This window comes from Pelecanus crispus, chromosome 4, assembly GCF_030463565.1.
Source record: "Pelecanus crispus isolate bPelCri1 chromosome 4, bPelCri1.pri, whole genome shotgun sequence".
Classification (NCBI taxonomy): domain Eukaryota; kingdom Metazoa; phylum Chordata; class Aves; order Pelecaniformes; family Pelecanidae; genus Pelecanus; species Pelecanus crispus.
The window spans coordinates 51,638,128-51,657,278 of record NC_134646.1 but is presented as its reverse complement, the minus strand read 5'-3'; the positions used below and the strand labels follow the sequence as shown (position 1 = coordinate 51,657,278).

At 40.2% G+C, this 19,151-nt stretch overlaps 1 protein-coding gene across 2 annotated transcripts in view; it reads left to right on the top strand.

The window, feature by feature from the left end:
- FAT1 (FAT atypical cadherin 1) overlaps positions 1-4,249 on the top strand; it is a 103,704-nt gene extending 99,455 nt beyond the window's left edge. Inside the window, exons 26-27 of one of the 2 annotated variants that reach the window (XM_075709389.1) lie at positions 2,642-2,677; positions 3,624-4,249. In XM_075709389.1, the coding sequence (XP_075565504.1) occupies positions 2,642-2,677; positions 3,624-4,249 (662 nt within the window). The remainder of the gene's footprint in view (positions 1-2,641; positions 2,678-3,623) is intronic. The other variant, XM_075709390.1, reaches the window with a different exon arrangement.
- Positions 4,250-19,151: the final 14,902 nt, after the last annotated feature.

Below are 19,151 nucleotides of genomic sequence, written 5' to 3'. Positions count from 1 at the left end.
CTTAGAAGATGGGAGTTATAAAATATTATTTACTTGTACTTTCTGATAAGTTTTAGCAAAGAATATATTTATATTGTATATCTGTTAATATTTTCATGTGTATGCTGTAGCTACCCTGTGGACAGGTTTCAAAGCGTGATTTCTTGGCGGGGGGGAAGTATTGGCATAAAAAGATCTTGGTGCTTACTCTCTTCTGAAAATATTCATACTAAAGCTCCCTGCAGAATTGAGACAGCATCAAAGGCAATTACGTACACTACTGCAGATGAAAAAGCAGCAGTCCCCACTTCCTTTTCTTCTCCCACCCACATCTGTGGGCACCTTCTCCAGCTGAGCAGAATGGAAGTAGTCTGGTATCAGTACTCGCTTCCCTGGTCTTCAGATCAATCTGTCTCTTTAGCAGATTTCTAAAGTATGCGGTTGAGGTGTACAGGCATACACATCCCTATCAGTTTAAATAGTTACTTACTACCCAGCCTTACATCAGTATCTAAAAGGTGTATTTGGGTGTACATATGTACTCACACATATATTTTTGTATGTGTGTGTGTAGTAGGTGTTTGGAAGTTAGAAAGAGGTGAAGTAGACCTTTTCAATGGAATTTTATTTCTTTTCTGCTAACATTTAAGAACTGACCACTCTGGAAAACACAAAATAATAGTAGTAATAAAGGTGCCAGTGAGCGTATACAAATGCTAACTGTTGTTCTAATTGACTTAAAAATCCTTAAAGTTCCAGTAATATGCAAGTAATTCACTCCATGACCATGAGCCTGCAGAGGTTACTTCTGAAATAACATCCACAGTGTATGTTTCCTATTTCTTAATACAGAGTAGGAAACCCTAATGTTTCATTAAGCCCTACTTAAAATGAAGCCATTTTAAGGGCATAAAATTAATTATAGTAGCTAAAGATTCTCTTTGGTTTGTTATTTGAAGTACATCCTGACTAATATATGCAGCCACACAAAAAAAGTAGACAAACGTAAAGACTTCTAATTACATCAGAGTATTTCATTAATGTATACCTATAGACCATAGTCCTCAGTGATAAAACACTGTAATGTGCGGTACTTATGAAAGGGAGAATGATAAGACTAGAAAAGGCAAAATCTATCAGGGGAGGTATTAAATAATTTATTCAGATTGTCTCTGAGATTTTAATTGGTAGAAACTAAAAATGATGGATATAGTTCTCAAGTCAAAGTTCAAAGTATTGCTTGGTGGTTTAGTATCACTGTAAGATAAATACAAATATTTTATGCATTGCAGAATATTCATAGAGAGATTAAAGATGTCCTGCTCAGCTACTTCCTAATGCTTGGAAGTTTCTACTCTTATTAAGCATTCCTTCCTTCAAGGCATCTTAGGTAAAGAGTTCTGCTTTTGAGCATCCTCAGGAGGGTGCCAGTTTGAGCAGCAGAGATCCTTGCTCAAGCCTTCAGCAGGGTCAAGTTCTGGGACAGATGGTCTCTTCCTTTAGTCTCCCCAAGTGGTTCTGTCCAAGAGGTATCCTGAAAGCTAGTCTCATCCTAGCACAGTTGTAGGTCTGCATTCTCCACACTGCTCCTCCTTCCAACAAGGAAGGTTGTAGCTCCATGCAAATCAACAATGCTGAGTGCAAGAAGAAATATAGCTCCGATCTAGCAGATTGTCACCTAGAAAGATGAACACATCAGGTTCTAGTTTGTGTTTCTGTACTTTATGTTAAAGGGTCTTTGCCTCAGAAGAAGAGGACAGTACCAAGATCTCACCATTCCTTGGTAAAAGTGCTCTAAATCATAAGGCCACAGTCTGTCTATGGGCTTTAGTTTTGTACCCAGTTTCCCTAGAAAAATGCAGAATGTCATCTTCTAAGTAAGTAGACTAGTGGTCAGAACCTTCTCCTGTAGTGTGGACAGTATTTTTCTTGTCTGGGCTAGACAAGCTTAAAAAAAAACCCAGACACAGACACACCCACACCCCCAAGAGTCAAACTCTGCCCCTCCAGTCTTCCAAGAACAGAAAAAAATATCAGTTCTTAGGAGAAGATTCTCGTATTAGGATAAGCATCGCCTACAGACCTGAATAGGTAATATATATTCCTGAAGAGAGAAAGGTTTAAAATTTGTCAGATAACACTGGAGAGTTCTCTGCTGAGCATGAATTGTTGGGATTGCTGTACAAAGGGAGGCAGGTCTCCCAGTGCAGAGTGTATGGAAGCTAGGTACTAAAGGGGGAGTTCCCATCTTTGCATGAGATACTTGAAAGTATAAGCCCTAATAGATGCAGCCCTGTATCAGAAAACAAGGGGAGATACAAGGAGAGAAAAAAATCAGACCAGGTCTTGTAACCCTTTTTAGCAGAAGTCCTTAATCTACTGATATAAGGATTTCGGCAAACTACAGGCTGCAGATTTTGCCACTGCACAGCCGTGTCCCAGGTGGGCTGTACATTAACTCAGTAGCTATTCTACAGTTCAAGTCTAACAATGAAGGAGCCCAGGAGAAAAAAAAATGCCAACTGTAGTACTGCTAAGTAAACTGGACAAAAGCAGCATGAACATCATAGTGACAGTCATTGTTTGTCTTCACGTTGGTTCTACTATTTGATTCCTAACTACAGATGTTTTCTCCTTTTTCTTCTCATTCTGCCACCTAAAGAATCTTTTGCTGTTCCTGACCTCAGCAATTCAAGAGGTGACTTCTGCATGCAGTTCATTGATGTTCACCAGAATATTTCTGTTAATACTTGGTTTTAACACAGACTTACTGTCAGTTGCTTGCTGTGCATTTGTCTGCAGTGATTACTCTTTACTAGATTTGCACCTTATTACAGCTCTGTATTATTTTCCTTTTTTGGTGTTCAGAAGAGAAAAACAATTATTTTTTAATGAGATTAGGTTTACATCTCGTTTTCAGCAGAGGAATATAAACTTATTCAAGGGAAGTTTGCAAGAGAGGATCATGTTCGGTCATTTATGCATGATTAAGCTTGATTTTCCTGTTTTGTTCTTGTATTTGAATGTGGAATGTCTTTACTAATTGTCAAAGATTTTTATCAGGGTCGTGGCAGTTACTGCAGAGCTAACAGCATTTTTGTGAAATTAACTTTACCGTTCAGTTAAGGGGTAAAGTAGTTTTAAATGGTCTAGATACTTTACCAATTATAAATTACTACTTTTATGTAAGAAAAGCATGGTTTTATATGTATTAAATATATTCTTAAGAAAAACAGGCAGCTGTTGTCACCCTAGCTGTAATTACTCAACAACAATTGATAAAAGAATTTAGCTGAACCAGGGAGGCTGTTGGTTCTTTGCTATACAGAACAATTCTATACCATTATGTATTGTGACAGCACATTCCATAGGTGACCTACAGCTCTTCCTATGTTAGGTGAGATGTCTGAGAAAATGTAAAAGTTCAAGTGTGAATAACGCAATATCTAATGCATGGCATAATGTAAAGTTGTGTTGTGTTGAATGTCTTCTGTGGAACTGGGGCAAACTGCTCTCTAATTAACAAGTAGTGTCCTAATCACAATGATTGCATTGTCGTAATACGTATGTTGACTTCTCAGTTCAGACTGACTTGAAGACAAGATACTAATACTACTTTTCTTAAAAAAAAATTAACTTTTCAGGTTATCACTGGGATACATCAGACTGGATGCCAAGTGTTCAGTTGCCAGGTATCCAAGAGTATCCAAATTACGAGGTGGTTGAGGAGTCAGCTCCCCTCTACACGGATCCAAATGCCATCGATACAGACTATTACCCTGGCGGTTATGACATAGAAAGTGATTTTCCACCTCCACCTGATGACTTCCCTGCACCTGATGAGCTTCCACCGTTACCACCAGAATACAGCGACCAGTTCGAGTCAATACAGCCACCCAGAGACATGCCAGCCATAGGTAGCTTGGGTTCTTCTACAAGAAGCAGGCAGAGATTTAACCTTAATCAGTACCTTCCCCATCACTATCCTGCAGACATGTCAGAACCTCAGACCACAACCAGTGGTGTCAACGGCAGTTACAGAGAACCTTATGCTCCTTACACATTAGGGTACAATAGAGACTTTGAAGCACCCACTGTAGACAACATGTCCATGTCTGTGTATGCTTCCACGGCTTCATGCTCTGATGTGTCAGCATGCTGTGAAATGGAGTCTGAAGTCATGATGAGTGACTATGAGAGTGGAGATGATGGTCATTTTGAAGATGTGAAAATTCCTCCACTTGATTCCCAGCAACATACAGAAGTCTGACACACTCAACAAAAGTGCCTGGACTCTAACAAACTTTATCAACAACTTTCAAGAGCTTTTTAATTTTTTTCTTTTTCCCAGACACAGTGAATGCTTTTGTTTCGGTGAGCTAAACTGGCATGGCAGCATTGGATCATGCAGTTCCTTTTACTAAATCAGCCTATTTCCATTTCCTGACCTACTGTAATTGGACAATTCCAAGATTTGCATTGGCTGTGCCATCTGAACATCCTTTTTGTACTTACATTGTCTATGTTAAAAAAAAAAATCACATACCACTTCTCCATGTTAGCATGATGCATATATTTATATAGTTCTAATGCAATTAATTTTCTCCTTTTTGTAAATTTTATGTACAGTTTTGATTTTAATAGTTTTAACTAGATTTTGTAGATATTTTGTGAATTTGTTTTCCACTGAAACTAGTGGTGTTAGTGTGCCATTAAAAGCTAGCACCCTGACTTATTATAATCAAGGCGTCACTGTATGTATTCCCCCGAAAACTAAGGTTTGACATTTTGTTATAAAAAATTCAATATATTCACACAATTCCAATTGTACATAGGTTAGGTCTGATATTTTTCTGGGTCAGCTACATGGAAATGTCTTAAATGGGTTGCTGTATTTTAGAACTGTAAACGTTTTTTCGCTTCTTGGAAAGTGTGTTGGGGACCCTCTACATACCAGTTTAGAACCAAAACCACCATGACACAGTTTTTATAGTGTCTGTATATTTGTGATCCAATGGTCTTGTAAAGGTTTTTACTGAAAATTACCATTAGCCAGTCTTTCTTATTGACAATAAATTATTAATAAAATACTTTAGCTTTGCTGTGTATCTCTATTATAAAATATACAATTGACAAAGCATTCAGTGCAGCATTTTTAAGTCAAAATATACAATTGACAAAGCATTCAGTGCAGCATTTTTAAGTCTGTATATGTTTTGTACTGTATTAAATTACTTGCTCCAAGCAACACATTTTCCTCTCCTCAGAAATCAAACTGCAGCTATGTTAGAGATGCTCACTAGATGGCAGTGTGTATCTACTTCATGGTGTTTTAAAAAGTAATTGGGCCAGTATGAATAAAGATCGATGGGTATCAAACTTCAGTAGCCTTCTCGGTAGTTTGCATTTTTCTTTAAACATATAATGTCAGCTATGTAATTTACAAAGTATTTTTTCCTGAAGTCCCAAAAATACATACAGAAAAAAAAACCCAAGCTCTTTAAAGCAGTTTTTTTCCTTTCGTAGTCACCTGAATAGCTATTTTCATGAATAACTGTCCCTTGATTGTGCACTTGCATGCTGAAATTTCTGTGCCAGTTTCCAAGTTTGTGATAAATACATTGGTATTTTTATGCAATTATATTTCAATTGCAGTTTCTTGCATGAAGTTCACACTAGAAGCTTACCTTGAAGTAGTCAAGACAAGATACAGTTTGCCTGTATGTTATGCAGCTGCTCTTCTAACTAGAAAAGAACAAAGCCTTTAACAAAGTTCTCTAACATGAATGTGCCCTGATGGTAAGCTAAAAGAATAAGATAACTGTCTTCTGCGTGTTGCATGAGGGACACTTTTTAAGTTCAGAACAGATTTCCTAGCACATTAGTGAATTTTTAATATAGCCTGGAATCCTTTCAGCTCCACCTCCATTGTTTTCCTATTGTCTCATAAAATTCTGTAGCCTGGAAAGGTACAATATTAGATTCTCTCAGGCATGAGAGCTAAGCCTAGGCCTTCCACCATCTGGGGGAACAGGATCCTGGATTTGTATTTGGAGTGCTATTTATGCACAAAATGGAACAACTCCCAGCCTGGCAGCTGTATAATGGAAATGGATGGATTACATGACAGAGCCAAGAGCCAGGCACAGACATGCCTCAGTGTTAGCTTGCCCATATGCAGGTAAGAATTTCATGATGTATGTAAAAAGGCTAAAATCAGTGGGTTTAAAACCATGTTCTGGGTGTAAGCTGCAATATTCATCCTGATAAGAGCTTTTTGTACATTGGGCCCACTGTTAGCATTTTCTTATTTAAAAGCTTTAAAAGAATCTTACAGAACTGTGAGTATAGGATATCATGCACTCTGCAGTAGTTAGGATCACTGCTTAAGATTCATCTTGAGCTATGAAGGTTAAGCTTAGTGGCAGTTCTGCTCAAGATTTCTTAATATCTGCTTCTCAGTAGGGATGAACCTCAGAAGTCAGCAAGAGGAAGACACTGCACAGACTTGCATCATTCCTCAGTCCATAAGGACTCCCAGGAAAGAAGAAAACCTGCCTTACAAATAAATTTTCTTAAGTTACTCAATACAGCAGAAAGGTCTGAAAACAGATTTTTTTTTTTTAAATTGAGTGTGAAGGACAGGAATATCAACATTTAAGTATATTCATAGTACTGTGAACTGAAGGCTAATGTAAAACATGATGCTGAAAAGGAACAGTGTCTCACTCTGCAAAGAGACTCCAAGTCAGCTAAAGGCAACCTTATGTTGAAAGTATCAGCAAGTATCCTTTTTGGTTTTTTCTTCCTCTTCACAAGAACTGTGCTGCTAGGCAACATGCAGCACCCAGGTTATACGTCACAGCAGAAGACAAGAGGGCATCATAGCAGTCACTTATGGAAATAACAGACAGTTTCAACTCCACAACAGCTTTGCAGTTGGCGAGTAAAGCAAGATCATGTTAAACAAATGCTCCCTTCCTAGAAGTACCAGGAGCTATTATCACCTAATTCAAGTCCTGTAAGTGCAGCTAAACCTGTTTTCCCACACAGAGCTACACCACACAAGACAAAGCTGGTGACATTTTTAACCCAATTAAAACACTGATACAGGAGAGCATTGCTGTTTGACTCAATAGTAGTCCAAGACATTCAAAAGCATTTGCCAGATGATTTATGAGCCAAACATTTTAAAATAGGGAATTTCAGTGAGATCATACATTCAAATCCTCATAGGTATTGTTGATATGTTTTACCTAACCCCTTATACAGATTTTTAAGTGGCTAAAGATAAATACCAACTTCATCTCTCAGCTTTTGAGCAGTTGGCATATCCATATTAAAGGGTCTTAAAGCAATACCCTGAATCACAGAACAGTTGAGGTTGGAAGGCATCTCTTGTCTACCTCCAAGGACAGAGACTAAAACCTCTCCGGGCAACATATTCCAGTATTCATCTGTCCTCAGAGTTTTATGTTTAGGTGTAGTTTCACACGTTTCAGTTTGTGTCCATTGCTTCTTGTCCAGCCATAGGGCACCACTCAGAACAGCCCGTCTCTGTGTTCTTTCCATCTTCACGTCAGGTATTTATAAATATTAATGTTCTCCACTGAGCCTTCTCTTTTCCAGGCAGAACAGTCTCAGTTCTCAGAACCTCGCATGAAAGAGGCCCCGGTCCCTTAATCATCTTTCTGGCCCTTTGCTGGACTCTAGTTAACTCCCTGTCTTGTACAGGAGAATGTGGAAGTGATTCTTTTTTCTATTTTAAAATACTTATGAGCTAGTAGAACTTGAAAGTTTTATTGAGCAGATTTGAGTTAAACTCATTGCTATTCTGTCCAATCTACATTTTATCTATCTGGAGTGTATGAAATGTCATTTTGCCTTGGAGCAGAGAACAAACTGCAGTTCTACCCAATTAGTAGTATTTGAGGTGGAAACAACAACAGACAATCCTATAAAACTTCTTTCAGTCAATATTTAACTCACACCTGGTCTGAGACTCCAGGGTAGCGGCATACACTTACAAGAAGGAACATGACCAAAGAGTACCAGGTTTTGGTCCCTCTTCCAAGGATTTTACTCAGATAGTTTTTCCACTGTTCCCTGCTCTACCCATTGCCTCCATGGAACAAGTACTATCCCAAGCAACCAAGTCTAAGGAGAGTTCCTGCACTGCCCAAGGGATACAAAGCTGAATCCACTCAAGCCAAAGAAGGTATTAAATCATTGTCTCTAACTGCAAGACGCAAGACATAAGATCCACCCTTCTATTGGGCTAGAGGGGGAAGAAGGAATGCACCACCTCCACCTTGAATCTATCTGTAAAGCCCTTGAAGACAGCTGCAGGGATTAGTCCATGCTCTGCCGGGGGTCACGGCTGACACCTGTCCGCAGACAGAGACCAGTGCTGAATAGGTGCAGTTCACCGAAGGGCCTAGGGTGACTCCTGGCTTTGCACTCACAAGCTCTGGCCAGATCACACCTCTGCACATTACACCGTAGCTGCTAACTGCCACACCAAGGTACCTGAAGCCCCCACACAAGGACTCTACACACTTCACAGCAAAGCTCTGCACACACTCCACACACACAACTCAGCCAACCAAGAGGTGGGTGCCTCAGTTTCTTTTCGTAGCTGTTGCCAATTTTTAGCATTAAACAGCTTTCAAGCCCACACAAGCCTCTGTAAAAATACCAAAAAGATGAAGTCCCCATTAAACCAAGCACCCTGAAGCAGACGTAAATTTTGGCAGCATTACTCATTCTTCCACAGCTGGAGTGGGGGAGGGGAAAAAAAAAAAATCAGAGAAGCACAGCACAATATCCAGTACAGCTGCAAAGCAGGAAAATGAGCTCTTTGCTTTGATCTTAGAGGCAAAAGTTTATGAGAAAGAATATTAGAATTATTTTCCCCTCATGTAAGGTAAATAAATTCCTGAACCTGCTGAAAATCAAAAGCTTACTGATTACCAGTACCCAAACTCCATTGCTAAATCTGATCCACAGAAGCATTCTAATCATAACACAAATTTAAAACTTCACACACAAAAAAAGGTAGGAATTTACAGCAGTCACACAGGAGTCGAGGCTATCAGTAAAAACATGACATGATGACCATTATAACAAGAGCAAACAGTTTCATTTAGAGTTATCAAAGCTGAGCCATTTGCCTTTCTAAACTTTTTGCTGCAGATGATCATTTCTCAGTTTCTTATTTTCTTATATGTTTGGAGTAGAAACCTTCAGTGTGAGGAAAAGCACCAAGAAGCCCAATTATGTGAATGAGTCATACTAGCATTAATCCCTAGGGCACCAACTGGAAAACATGCTAAGCAGGATGAATTGCTTTCAGAGCTTGCATTTAACTTTGAAGAAATACATAGGGAAAGATTGTGCTCTTGCACCAAAAACTTGGTGTTTTCTAATTTCATATCTTTTTCTAGAGAACTTGAAGCACTGAGTAATTCATAGCATTAAGTTCAAATGCCTCCTGTTTAAACAATTAATACTTTACAACAGCCATATAGATAGTAAGAACTTCTGCTTTGAGTTTCACTGAGGGGAAAGAAACACCTTAACACTGTTCTGTCCCACTGAAATTTCACAGAATTCACCTCCAAAAACTCAGCATAGCTGTTCAGAAACACCTAGAAAGCAGGAGAGCAGAGCTTACTTTGCCTGAGTTAGATTAGACACCTACGGTGTTTAAACGCACATCTTTCACTGATTACCCACCTCAAGAGCTCCTGCTGAGGAAGCCAGAAAGCCATCTAACCTGGGCAACAGGAAAAGGTAAAGACAAAAGATTCACCTTGTGCCCCAAGAAAACAAGAGCAACAAAACGGGGGGGCGGGGGGGGGAGGGTACACACAACAACACACACACTCCCCCCAACAGCGAAAAACCCAACTTATCAGCTCAAGAGCCAGGCATGCACAGAAGCAAAGTGTGAGGAATTTTGAAAATCGGAGGAAGACAGCTACTGTAAGCAGAGAGCAGCTGAGGCAGAGAGAGGTTTTGCTTTAAGTCCAAGAAAGTATAAACTAGTAACAGTGTCAACGCCTTTTAGTAGGCCGTGTCTTAAGTATTTTAGACACTTCAATTTGTAACCTGCAGTCTTCCTCTGATTTAGTGTGGGCTAATTCTCACTGAGTGTGCAAGCTTTTCTGAGAGTTAGATGGGGAGCTGTGTTCCTCAAGTTAAAGTCCCATCTTACTTTGGAGATAGCAAACCTTTCCAGGCTGCCCTTGATAGCCTCCCCAAGAAGGAAAAGGATTTCCTCTTAACTGGGAGACTAGAATCCATATGTATCACTGTATTGCTGCCATGACTTTCCTATTGGCCACCCTAAGAATCCTGCAATCGGTATTTTAACATTATGAGGAAGTGAGACAGACTCAAGATTAAGCCTCCTCAGCCTCGTGGGGACAGCAGTTCCTTTCGCCTCCACTTCCTCAGTTCTAGTCGAGGTTAATAAATCCTGTTGCCAAACCCCTGCTAAACAGTCTACAGCCACTTTGCAGGTCTGCAAAAGTCCCTCCCCTCTTAACCCCGCAGCACAAGCATGCGGCCGGGAGGGCTGAATATATGTTCCCAGGGGGCAATGGTATTGACACGTACTGGTAAAACAAGGGGAGAAAAGGTCTTGCATTAAGGGGCTGACATTCAGCTCAGACCGTACCTGGATTCAGATATTACTGAGTCACCCCTCAAATAAGGAAAACGTACAGTTATGCTGTACTTTAAATGCCAGGGATTATTTCCCTATATCTGAAGTGAAGCATGGTATTTTAACCACCCCTGATATTTAGGGGTTTGGGGGGGTTTTTTGTTATTGTTGTGGTTTGGGGGCTCTTTGGGGTTTTGTTTTTGGGTTTTTTTTGTTGTTGTTGTTGTTTTGGGGTTTGGGGTTTTTTTTGCTTTTGGCTATAACTAGTCAATTTCCTTGGGAAAAGGCAGAAATATCTTCCCTCATATTTGATTTAGCCACACTGCCAGAAGCCTGTTTATACCAATCCATTTTAGGACCCTATACAAAAAAGAATGGTCTTCAGTTAAACTCATGAGCATCCAGCTTGGCTGATCTCTCATAACCAGGTTAGAGTCTTAAGGAAAGCATGTAACAAGCAAGTTTTATCTATCTCTTCGCAGAGTTAGTAAAAAAGGACGGTCTTAGTATGGAAGGTATATTGAACACTTCAGTCCATGTCCAGGGACTAGTGTACAAGGTTGAAAACATCTCATTTCTATACTGTGCTTAAGTAGGCTTTGCCATTAAGAATAGCTAGACATATCAACATCCATTAATAGCCAAACACCTACAGATTCTCAACGAAGATGAGAAAATTTAAAAAGGAATCCTCTCATGAAGAGAGCATTTAGAGTAATTCACAATTAATATCTTAATTGCTCCACGTTTCCAGTGAATTGTTCCTTACCACAAGGTTAACTCTACAGTCCCTTGCCTCGAGATAGGTAGGGTACCTATCCTCTCCCCAATCCCCAGTTGTGTTGGTATTTCATGCACTCCCACATGATGTATGTCTTCCAACCTCAGCCCTGTCAGTGACTCCTTCACTGCCTAAACCATACCATGAGCCTTGAAGAGCAAAAGCAGCTCTTGAACTTGTCCTTTGCAGTACACAGTACCCAACGAGTAATAACACCATTGAAGACATAGCATTTAACAAGAGAGTTTCATTTTAAAGCTTTGTAGGAGCATCAAAAGCCAAAACTTCTTACTGCCGTGATCAAAAACATCCAAACAACACAAAAGTGAGCAAGCTTTTTAAGAAGAGCTAGGAGAGGCAGCTAAAAGGCAATTCTTAGCACAAAGCACAGATTGTACAAAGATGTTATATTGGCAAGCTTGTACCATTTATCTCAATAAGACTTGAAAGACAAAAAGGAGACTGGCATGGTACAACAGTAAAGCAAGGAAGGCTAGGAACTCCAGGAGGTTGAAGTTGTACAAGAGTGAGGAAAATAAGAAGGAACAAACTCTGGCAAGTACAGTGCAGAGTAAGATTAAGCAGAAATGTTTGAGGAACAATTTGCAGACATCAAAAATTAAAATTTATTTTAAAACACATTAAAAGCAGAAAGTTTTGCCAGAGAATCTATAAATACAAAACTAGTGGAAGATCAAGGTGTAACAGGAACGTTGGAGAATTCAAGACTGGCAGATGTTTTCCCCACTACATCTACGCCCACTGTCAGAAAAGTTGAGATGTTTCACTGCTTTCCAATGTCTTAAAATGAAAATCACATAATAAAAGGATATTAATCATAGAATCATGAATGAGAATAAACAGTATCAAAGACAATATGGCACTGACTCAACACTTCTAAAGCACTTCAAGATCAGAGGCCCATGTTATCTGCAGCACAGCCAACTAAATCTGCCTCAGGACCACAAGACTGGCCACTGACAAAGACAGGATGCCAAGCAAGGTGAACCAAGTACCAGCTTCCCATGGATGCAGCATTTAAGAAAGAATGCGAATACTAACAGCAGAAGCAGCAGCAAACAGATAAGTTGAGTTTGTCAAACTGGACAATCTGGTCTCCTGCTTGTAAAAAGAGAACTGAATCAAACCACATAGCACCAGTGTGGGCATTTGTGGATTCCCTGTACAATCCTTTCATGTTTTCTTTGTTCCTACACATAAAAGAGCACCTGCCAACATGACCATTACCAAAAATGTTCATCCAAACAGTTTGGTCTTACCTAATGTAAAAGCAGATCTCACATGGGCACTGTGACATTAGGAGTGTAGTCAACATGAGGGGACAAAAGCTGTACATTTCTGCTTTCTTTCAGAGAGTTATGAAACAGAAATTCCGGTTCAGGTAAGAGTACTAGGTTAGAATTACTACCCAAAGATAACCAGATGAGTATTTCCTGAAAGACAGATTTACACAGCAGCCAGCTCTGACTTTGAAAGAGAAGAGGAGAAGAGAAGGAGAAGAGAAGGAGAAGAGAAGGAGAAGAGAAGGAGAAGAGAAGGAGAAGAGAAGGAGAAGAGAAGGAGAAGAGAAGGAGAAGAGAAGGAGAAGAGAAGGAGAAGAGAAGGAGAAGAGAAGGAGAAGAGAAGGAGAAGAGAAGGAGAAGAGAAGGAGAAGAGTCCTTTATGCAAAGCAGAGTTTTTACCAAGGTTTCCCACAAAAAGGAAAACTGTTTTAGCAGTTTGGAACATTGAATAAAGGTGTAGAGGAGATGTACTAGTGCCTTCTCCCAGCTTTTGTGAATTCAGCAGCAGCTTGGGAGCCTGTTTAACCGGTGCTGCTTATATGGAAACCCTGAATGCCAAAAGCTCTTCTTGCTATCACAAGGGGCCGCTGTTAACTGCTATAATCAAGACAAGAGCATGCAAAAGCACTGCATGCGTCAACATCAAGCAAAATTCATGAGATCAGAGCAGTGAAATTGAGTGTTCAGAAATGCAGTAGCAGCTCCTGAGCTATAAGATATATAGGTTTCTTCCAGGTGAGAGATGCTTTTTGGGTTTTTTTGGTACAGGATTTGGATTGCTGCTGTCGTTATCAGGGAACAAGAATCAGTGTACCGCTACTATGCTGCTTATTAAGAAGCCACAGAATTACAAGTAACACTTGAACTGACCTTTAGATAGTGCAGATGGCATGCCAGCCTGAATTACTGAAACTGGCTATTATACAGCAAGATTGTCATGGTTGCCTGGTATACAAATTAGCAAGAAAAACTCTTCCCTGGGGAAAACAAACACATAAAGACTTTAAAAAAAAAAAGTAACATGCCCGAGAGCTGCAGTGATAGCCAAAACAAAGGATCTGACACTGAATGACACTGGACAGACGAAAGACACCCAAGGGACCACTGTGCTTCAGATCTTAGCATGACATCAGACTGCACAGCTGAGAGCTCATCACCCAGCACTGCATGTATCTGGTCTGACACACCTAGAGCATACTACCTTTATGATTATTTATATTACCAAAGCAGCATGACAGGAAGGGAACTGCACTCTGAAGTTGATTTGTAAATATTCTCTGAAGCATCTAAAAAGTATTTTTTCCTAGCTAGAAATAAAATATAAATTGATTTCAAAATGACTGCAATTTCTCCTTCAACTTGTGATCACAACACCAGACTGGTTCCTTGTGCTTAAAGTGTCAGTTCGAAGGTCTCTACTGACCCAGCTGAGTTTTCAGCCTCTCAGGCTGAAGGAGCTGCACCCAGCCTTTTGGTCTACATATCTGGTTGTGCTCAGCATTGCTTGGGTAGGAGAAATACCCAACACACTACTCACAAGAGCTAGAATTACAGAACTTTATTCTGTTTGAACTTCAGTGCATGTTGTTCACATATAAAATGCTGGTACAGCTGCAGAGAGGGGTCCCTCCTCCCATTTTAGAGAATCAGGCATCAGTAAGGATGAAATGGTGACCATCCTGTTCCTCTGAGGTAACAAGGATTTAAAGAGGAAAGCAAATTAATAAAGGCTTGCCATCAAACTGCCACACACAGTCCTGACTGCTGCACAAACTGATTGGAGGTGGGCATTAGAAAGAACAGTAGCCAGTCCAGATTCTGCTTCATTAAACAAGATCAAAAAATATTATGACATATCTTCTCCAGGACAGTAATAAGACCAACAGAAGCAAGTCACAGTGAGACCTGGACTGATATCCGTTTCTTCATCACACTTACACTCATCTCCTTCTCAGAAAACTGAATTGGAAAATAGAGAGATTTTACCCCTTGGTCAGTCTGGCCCCCCATGCTGCCATGTAGCTGCTGGCTCACCTCCCTTCTTCAAGTCAGCCCCCAAAGCAGCTCAGCTTCTTGCAGGATGCCCACTTCCCACCAGACTCCAGCAAGACAAGCAGCCCTTTTGCAGCTCACCTCTGCTGGAGCAGTTACCCCCAGCAAACCTTCTCCTCTCTGCCTGTTTTCAAATGAAGGCTGCCCTTCCCCACCCCTGTGCCTCATAGCCTTAATCCTACCCAACCCTCAGGTGCAGCCCAGGGCACTGAGGACACCCACTCTTATTAACCCCTTCATACCAACATGCAATGTTTAATGCAAAGCTTCACAGAAGCAAATTTTCATCAGGGATGTGGAAAAAAATCCACACGACAATGTGGGGGGAGGGGAAGAAGGCAAACGGGATTTCAGAGTTTTGTGGCTTCAGTTGCAAAGGTTTAAAAGGGAAGAGGTAACAGGCCTTTTACCATTAAGATTGTGCACAAGCAGCTCAAAAGCACAGAAGCAGCTGTAAGCTGAAAGCATAGTCCTCTGCTTTATTAGTCATCTAAACAGACGTTAACATCAGAATTGGACAGATTAATTCCCTTCCAAACATATGTGCCGCAATTTGCCTAAAGCTTCTATGTGTTTCCTTCAACCATGATCCCACTGTTCAAATTCCCACCCTGGCTAATCTCCAGGTTGAACACACGCTTCTTGCCACTGTGTATTTGCAGTCTTCACAAAACAATAAGCAGCACAACATTTTCCTTGAAGATTCATCCTCTTCTCCCCCGGTTAGGCTCATCTAGCTTGTTAAAGAAATTCTCTTCCTATATGTACTTCATATGAATTTAGGTCAACAATAACAACATTTTTCAATGTACATGTTTGTTTGTTTAGAGTTCCCTTTCTTAAAATTGTACACCTTTGTTCTTGTTTACTCATCACCATACATACTGACTTTTAGAATCAGGTTGAAAGTTCACCATTTTCCAGTTCTGTCAGCCAGCAAATAAACCTCAGAAATCTTAACATCAACTCTCTTGTGACTGATTCAGGTTCTAAAACATACAGTTCATTGGTTTTAACACCACATTTTCTTTCACACCAGATATGTTGTACAGTCCAACATGACACCAAATGCAGAACAGTTTTCCTGAAATAGCAATCTAATAGTCATAAACAACATATATTTGTATAGTACGTGCTCTGAAGTAGTTCCTTCATTTAGAAGGCAAAAAATATCACATGAAATATTTCTGTGGGTTTTTCCTCCCCTTAAGTATATATTTGGTGTATGATGTCATTTCTTTGGTCTGTAATAGCTTCTTTGTCCATTTCGGTTTTTAAACATACTGCATGGCTCAGTGAGAGGTGAAAAGCATCTCAGGGTTTCATTGGCTCTTTGCTGTAATTGCTAATGCTCTGTACCGTCATGAAGGATATCTGTTTACTGTATTGTAATAGCACCCTTAAGGGTGCACAGAGAATACATATTTAGAGAGAGAGAAAATTACCTTGAAAAGCAAATACAAAGATGGGGGTGGAAGAAAGGTTCTAGTAATAGGAGACAGCCCACTAAGAAGAAAGTTAAATAGAGAAAGATGGAAAATGGGGCAACATTTCCAGAGGACCAACACTTGATAACATGTAGTTGCAAGGGACAACTACATCAAGCAGGGAAAAACATCCTTTTGTCAAAATTTTGGCTACTATGTAACTTCTTTACAATTAAATTGTGCCCAACAGGCTCTGTCTATAAGAAAGGATACAGAGCTGTGCTAGGAGAGCATCTTGAGACAGTCTCGCAAGATACATGGATGCTACATTTTCAGGGACATTCAAAGCCACTAAGAAAATCCTGTAACTGACAAAAAACCAAAAGACAAATACAGCTCTTGATGGGGCCAGAAGGTGCAATCAAGAACACATGGGACCTCCTGCCACCATATAACATAACACACTTGGTGCACTATGCTAGAGTACGACAGTCAGTCCCAGCCAGCACAAACTGGCTCTGCTGCCCTTCCCCTTGCCTCCCACTGCTGAATCCAGCTCCCCACCTCTCCGCTGCCTTGTGCTTGTACAGCCTTCAGCATTGCAACAAGCCAAACCAAGGAGTTCATGTCAGACAGCAGCTGAACTTACCAACAAAAAGCAAGTACTCTGTTTCCCAAGCCAGTTTGCTACTTACCAGTGGAGGGATAGAAAGGGCTAAAAGAACAAGGGTGTTTAAAAGGCAAAAAGTGAATTCCCACTTTTCCTTATGAGGAACATCATTGTCTTTGTGGCACTCTAAACCAGTGAGGCATTGCTATGATCCTGTCACCCACAAAGATTTTGGAAGTGTTTTCCTACCTTTCATAGGTGTCTGATCAGAAAAGATGCATTCTCTTCTCCACCCTACATCTACCCAATTTCAAGCATTCCTTCCTCCTCCTAAATTGTAACTAATGAGAGGTCTTTGTCACATTCTTCTACTGTGGAAAAAGATATCTTCCTCCTAGAACATAACATCTGCAAATCGGCAGTTGCTTCACCATAGCCAAATCTGACCTTACCTGCACTCTCTTTGCAAGCTAACAGATGCCTGTCCTGTGACATTAGGCTCTATTAATGCAGAAACAACTACAGTAAGACATTCGAGCACTCTAGACAAATAGCCTAGATACCTCCCACCAGGCTTCATTCCTTCCAGTACACAGGCATGTCCACCCACACCTTTTCCTTCCTCACTAGGCTCCTTCCACTACTACTGCTGCCTGCTTAGCCCATCTTTTCAGACACGTAGATCCTCCACCTGGGCAGCAGTTACAATAACATTGACCACCCAGGATTCAGGTGTGTATTTGCTGCATTTGACACTTCTCATAGAAGAGCACCTGACCTGGATACCCTTCCTCCTAAGTCTCACTACCACTCTGCTACCTGGACATTAACACTTCTGATTGCAGATTCACATTGGCTTATGTCCACTTGGCAGAAAGTTACAAATTCTGGAAGGTATCATAAGGAGCTCTGGTTTACATGATAAATTTAGTAGTACAATGTTTTATAAATATTTATGATTTTTTTTTCTGAGAGCTAATTATTATGTGGCAAGTGTATTCAGAAGACAAAACCTTATTTTCTTGATAACAGGATTGACAAAATAAGGTGATACAAGTTATCCATCTTTATGGAATCTTATAATTCTGCCATTCATAATGTTAAGACTGCATTTGTTCTGCAAGCAGACTGAAAATAGAAGTGTACTGGTGTAGTCCATTTAATAATATACCTTTGACCTCAAAGTATTCATGTTAACAAGTAGCCTATAACAGCATACACCATACTACACAAAAAGCAATTTAAGAGAAGCATTCAAACAACCTTTCCAACAGAAACAGTGTCTTTTCTAGTACATGTCACAATAAGGTTAAGGCTTATTTTAAAGATTTTTCTTAAGCATTCTGTTGTGCATATTGATCTTAAGGTCCATCTGGTGTACTTTAAAGTTTCCTCCAAAGCCCTGGAGGAAAATACAAGCCTAATAATATACAAGGTAATAAGAGATAGAAAATGTCTGCCTTATTGATTAAGTATATATTTATACTAGGTTCATCTTTCTGATATTGCTGTTTACTTGAGTTTAAGCATCTAAGTCTTTTTCCTTGATTCATCCACCTATTTTACTTCCTCTCCCCTCCCCTCCCCAGACTTAAGAAATGCCTAAATACAATAGCTGTCCACCAGAGTTAGATGTATAAATGTCTCTGGTATTTAAAGTCTCTCACAGCATAGGATTTTCTTTTCCAACTCAGCTATCTACCTCTTTGTTTTTCAGTTCCCAGGGGGCAAAAGGGGCTTTAGAGGAGAGGATTGCAAGATGTGTGTTCCCAGTGTGTCCGTATCCCATACATCTAAATTCCACTTGAAAAACCCTTCATTCTAGTCAAAACCAGGACATAACTAGCCTACTGAGGAAAAGTCATAACAAGACTCTCACACTGGTAACAAGAATGTTTTATTGCTATTAAAGCCATGAATCTTCACACAGAAGATTAACTATTAACTGTATCATGACTTCATCTGCCATTAGCAAAAGCAACAGGACAGGTGTTAGGAATAATGTGACAGAAAAGGCAGAAAGATCAAAGAGGACACGACACCTTTCCAGGGCTTACCCCTCCTCTTCTACCTCATGCCACTACTGCCTTTGCAATACTGACATCAGTTCCATTGACCTCCTGATGGAGCTGTGCTAGGGTCCCCGAGACCTCTTCTGCCCAAGCAGATCCTACCCTTTGCAGCATGACAAGAATTGCGTATTTCTGAGAGCAGATCTGCCTCATCTCCCTCTAGAGTAGGTCCTCCCAGCAGTAGTGTCCACAGAAGTCACCTTAAAGTCCAGTCACCAAAATCATCTTGCTTTTTGGTTTTTCTGTACCTGCTT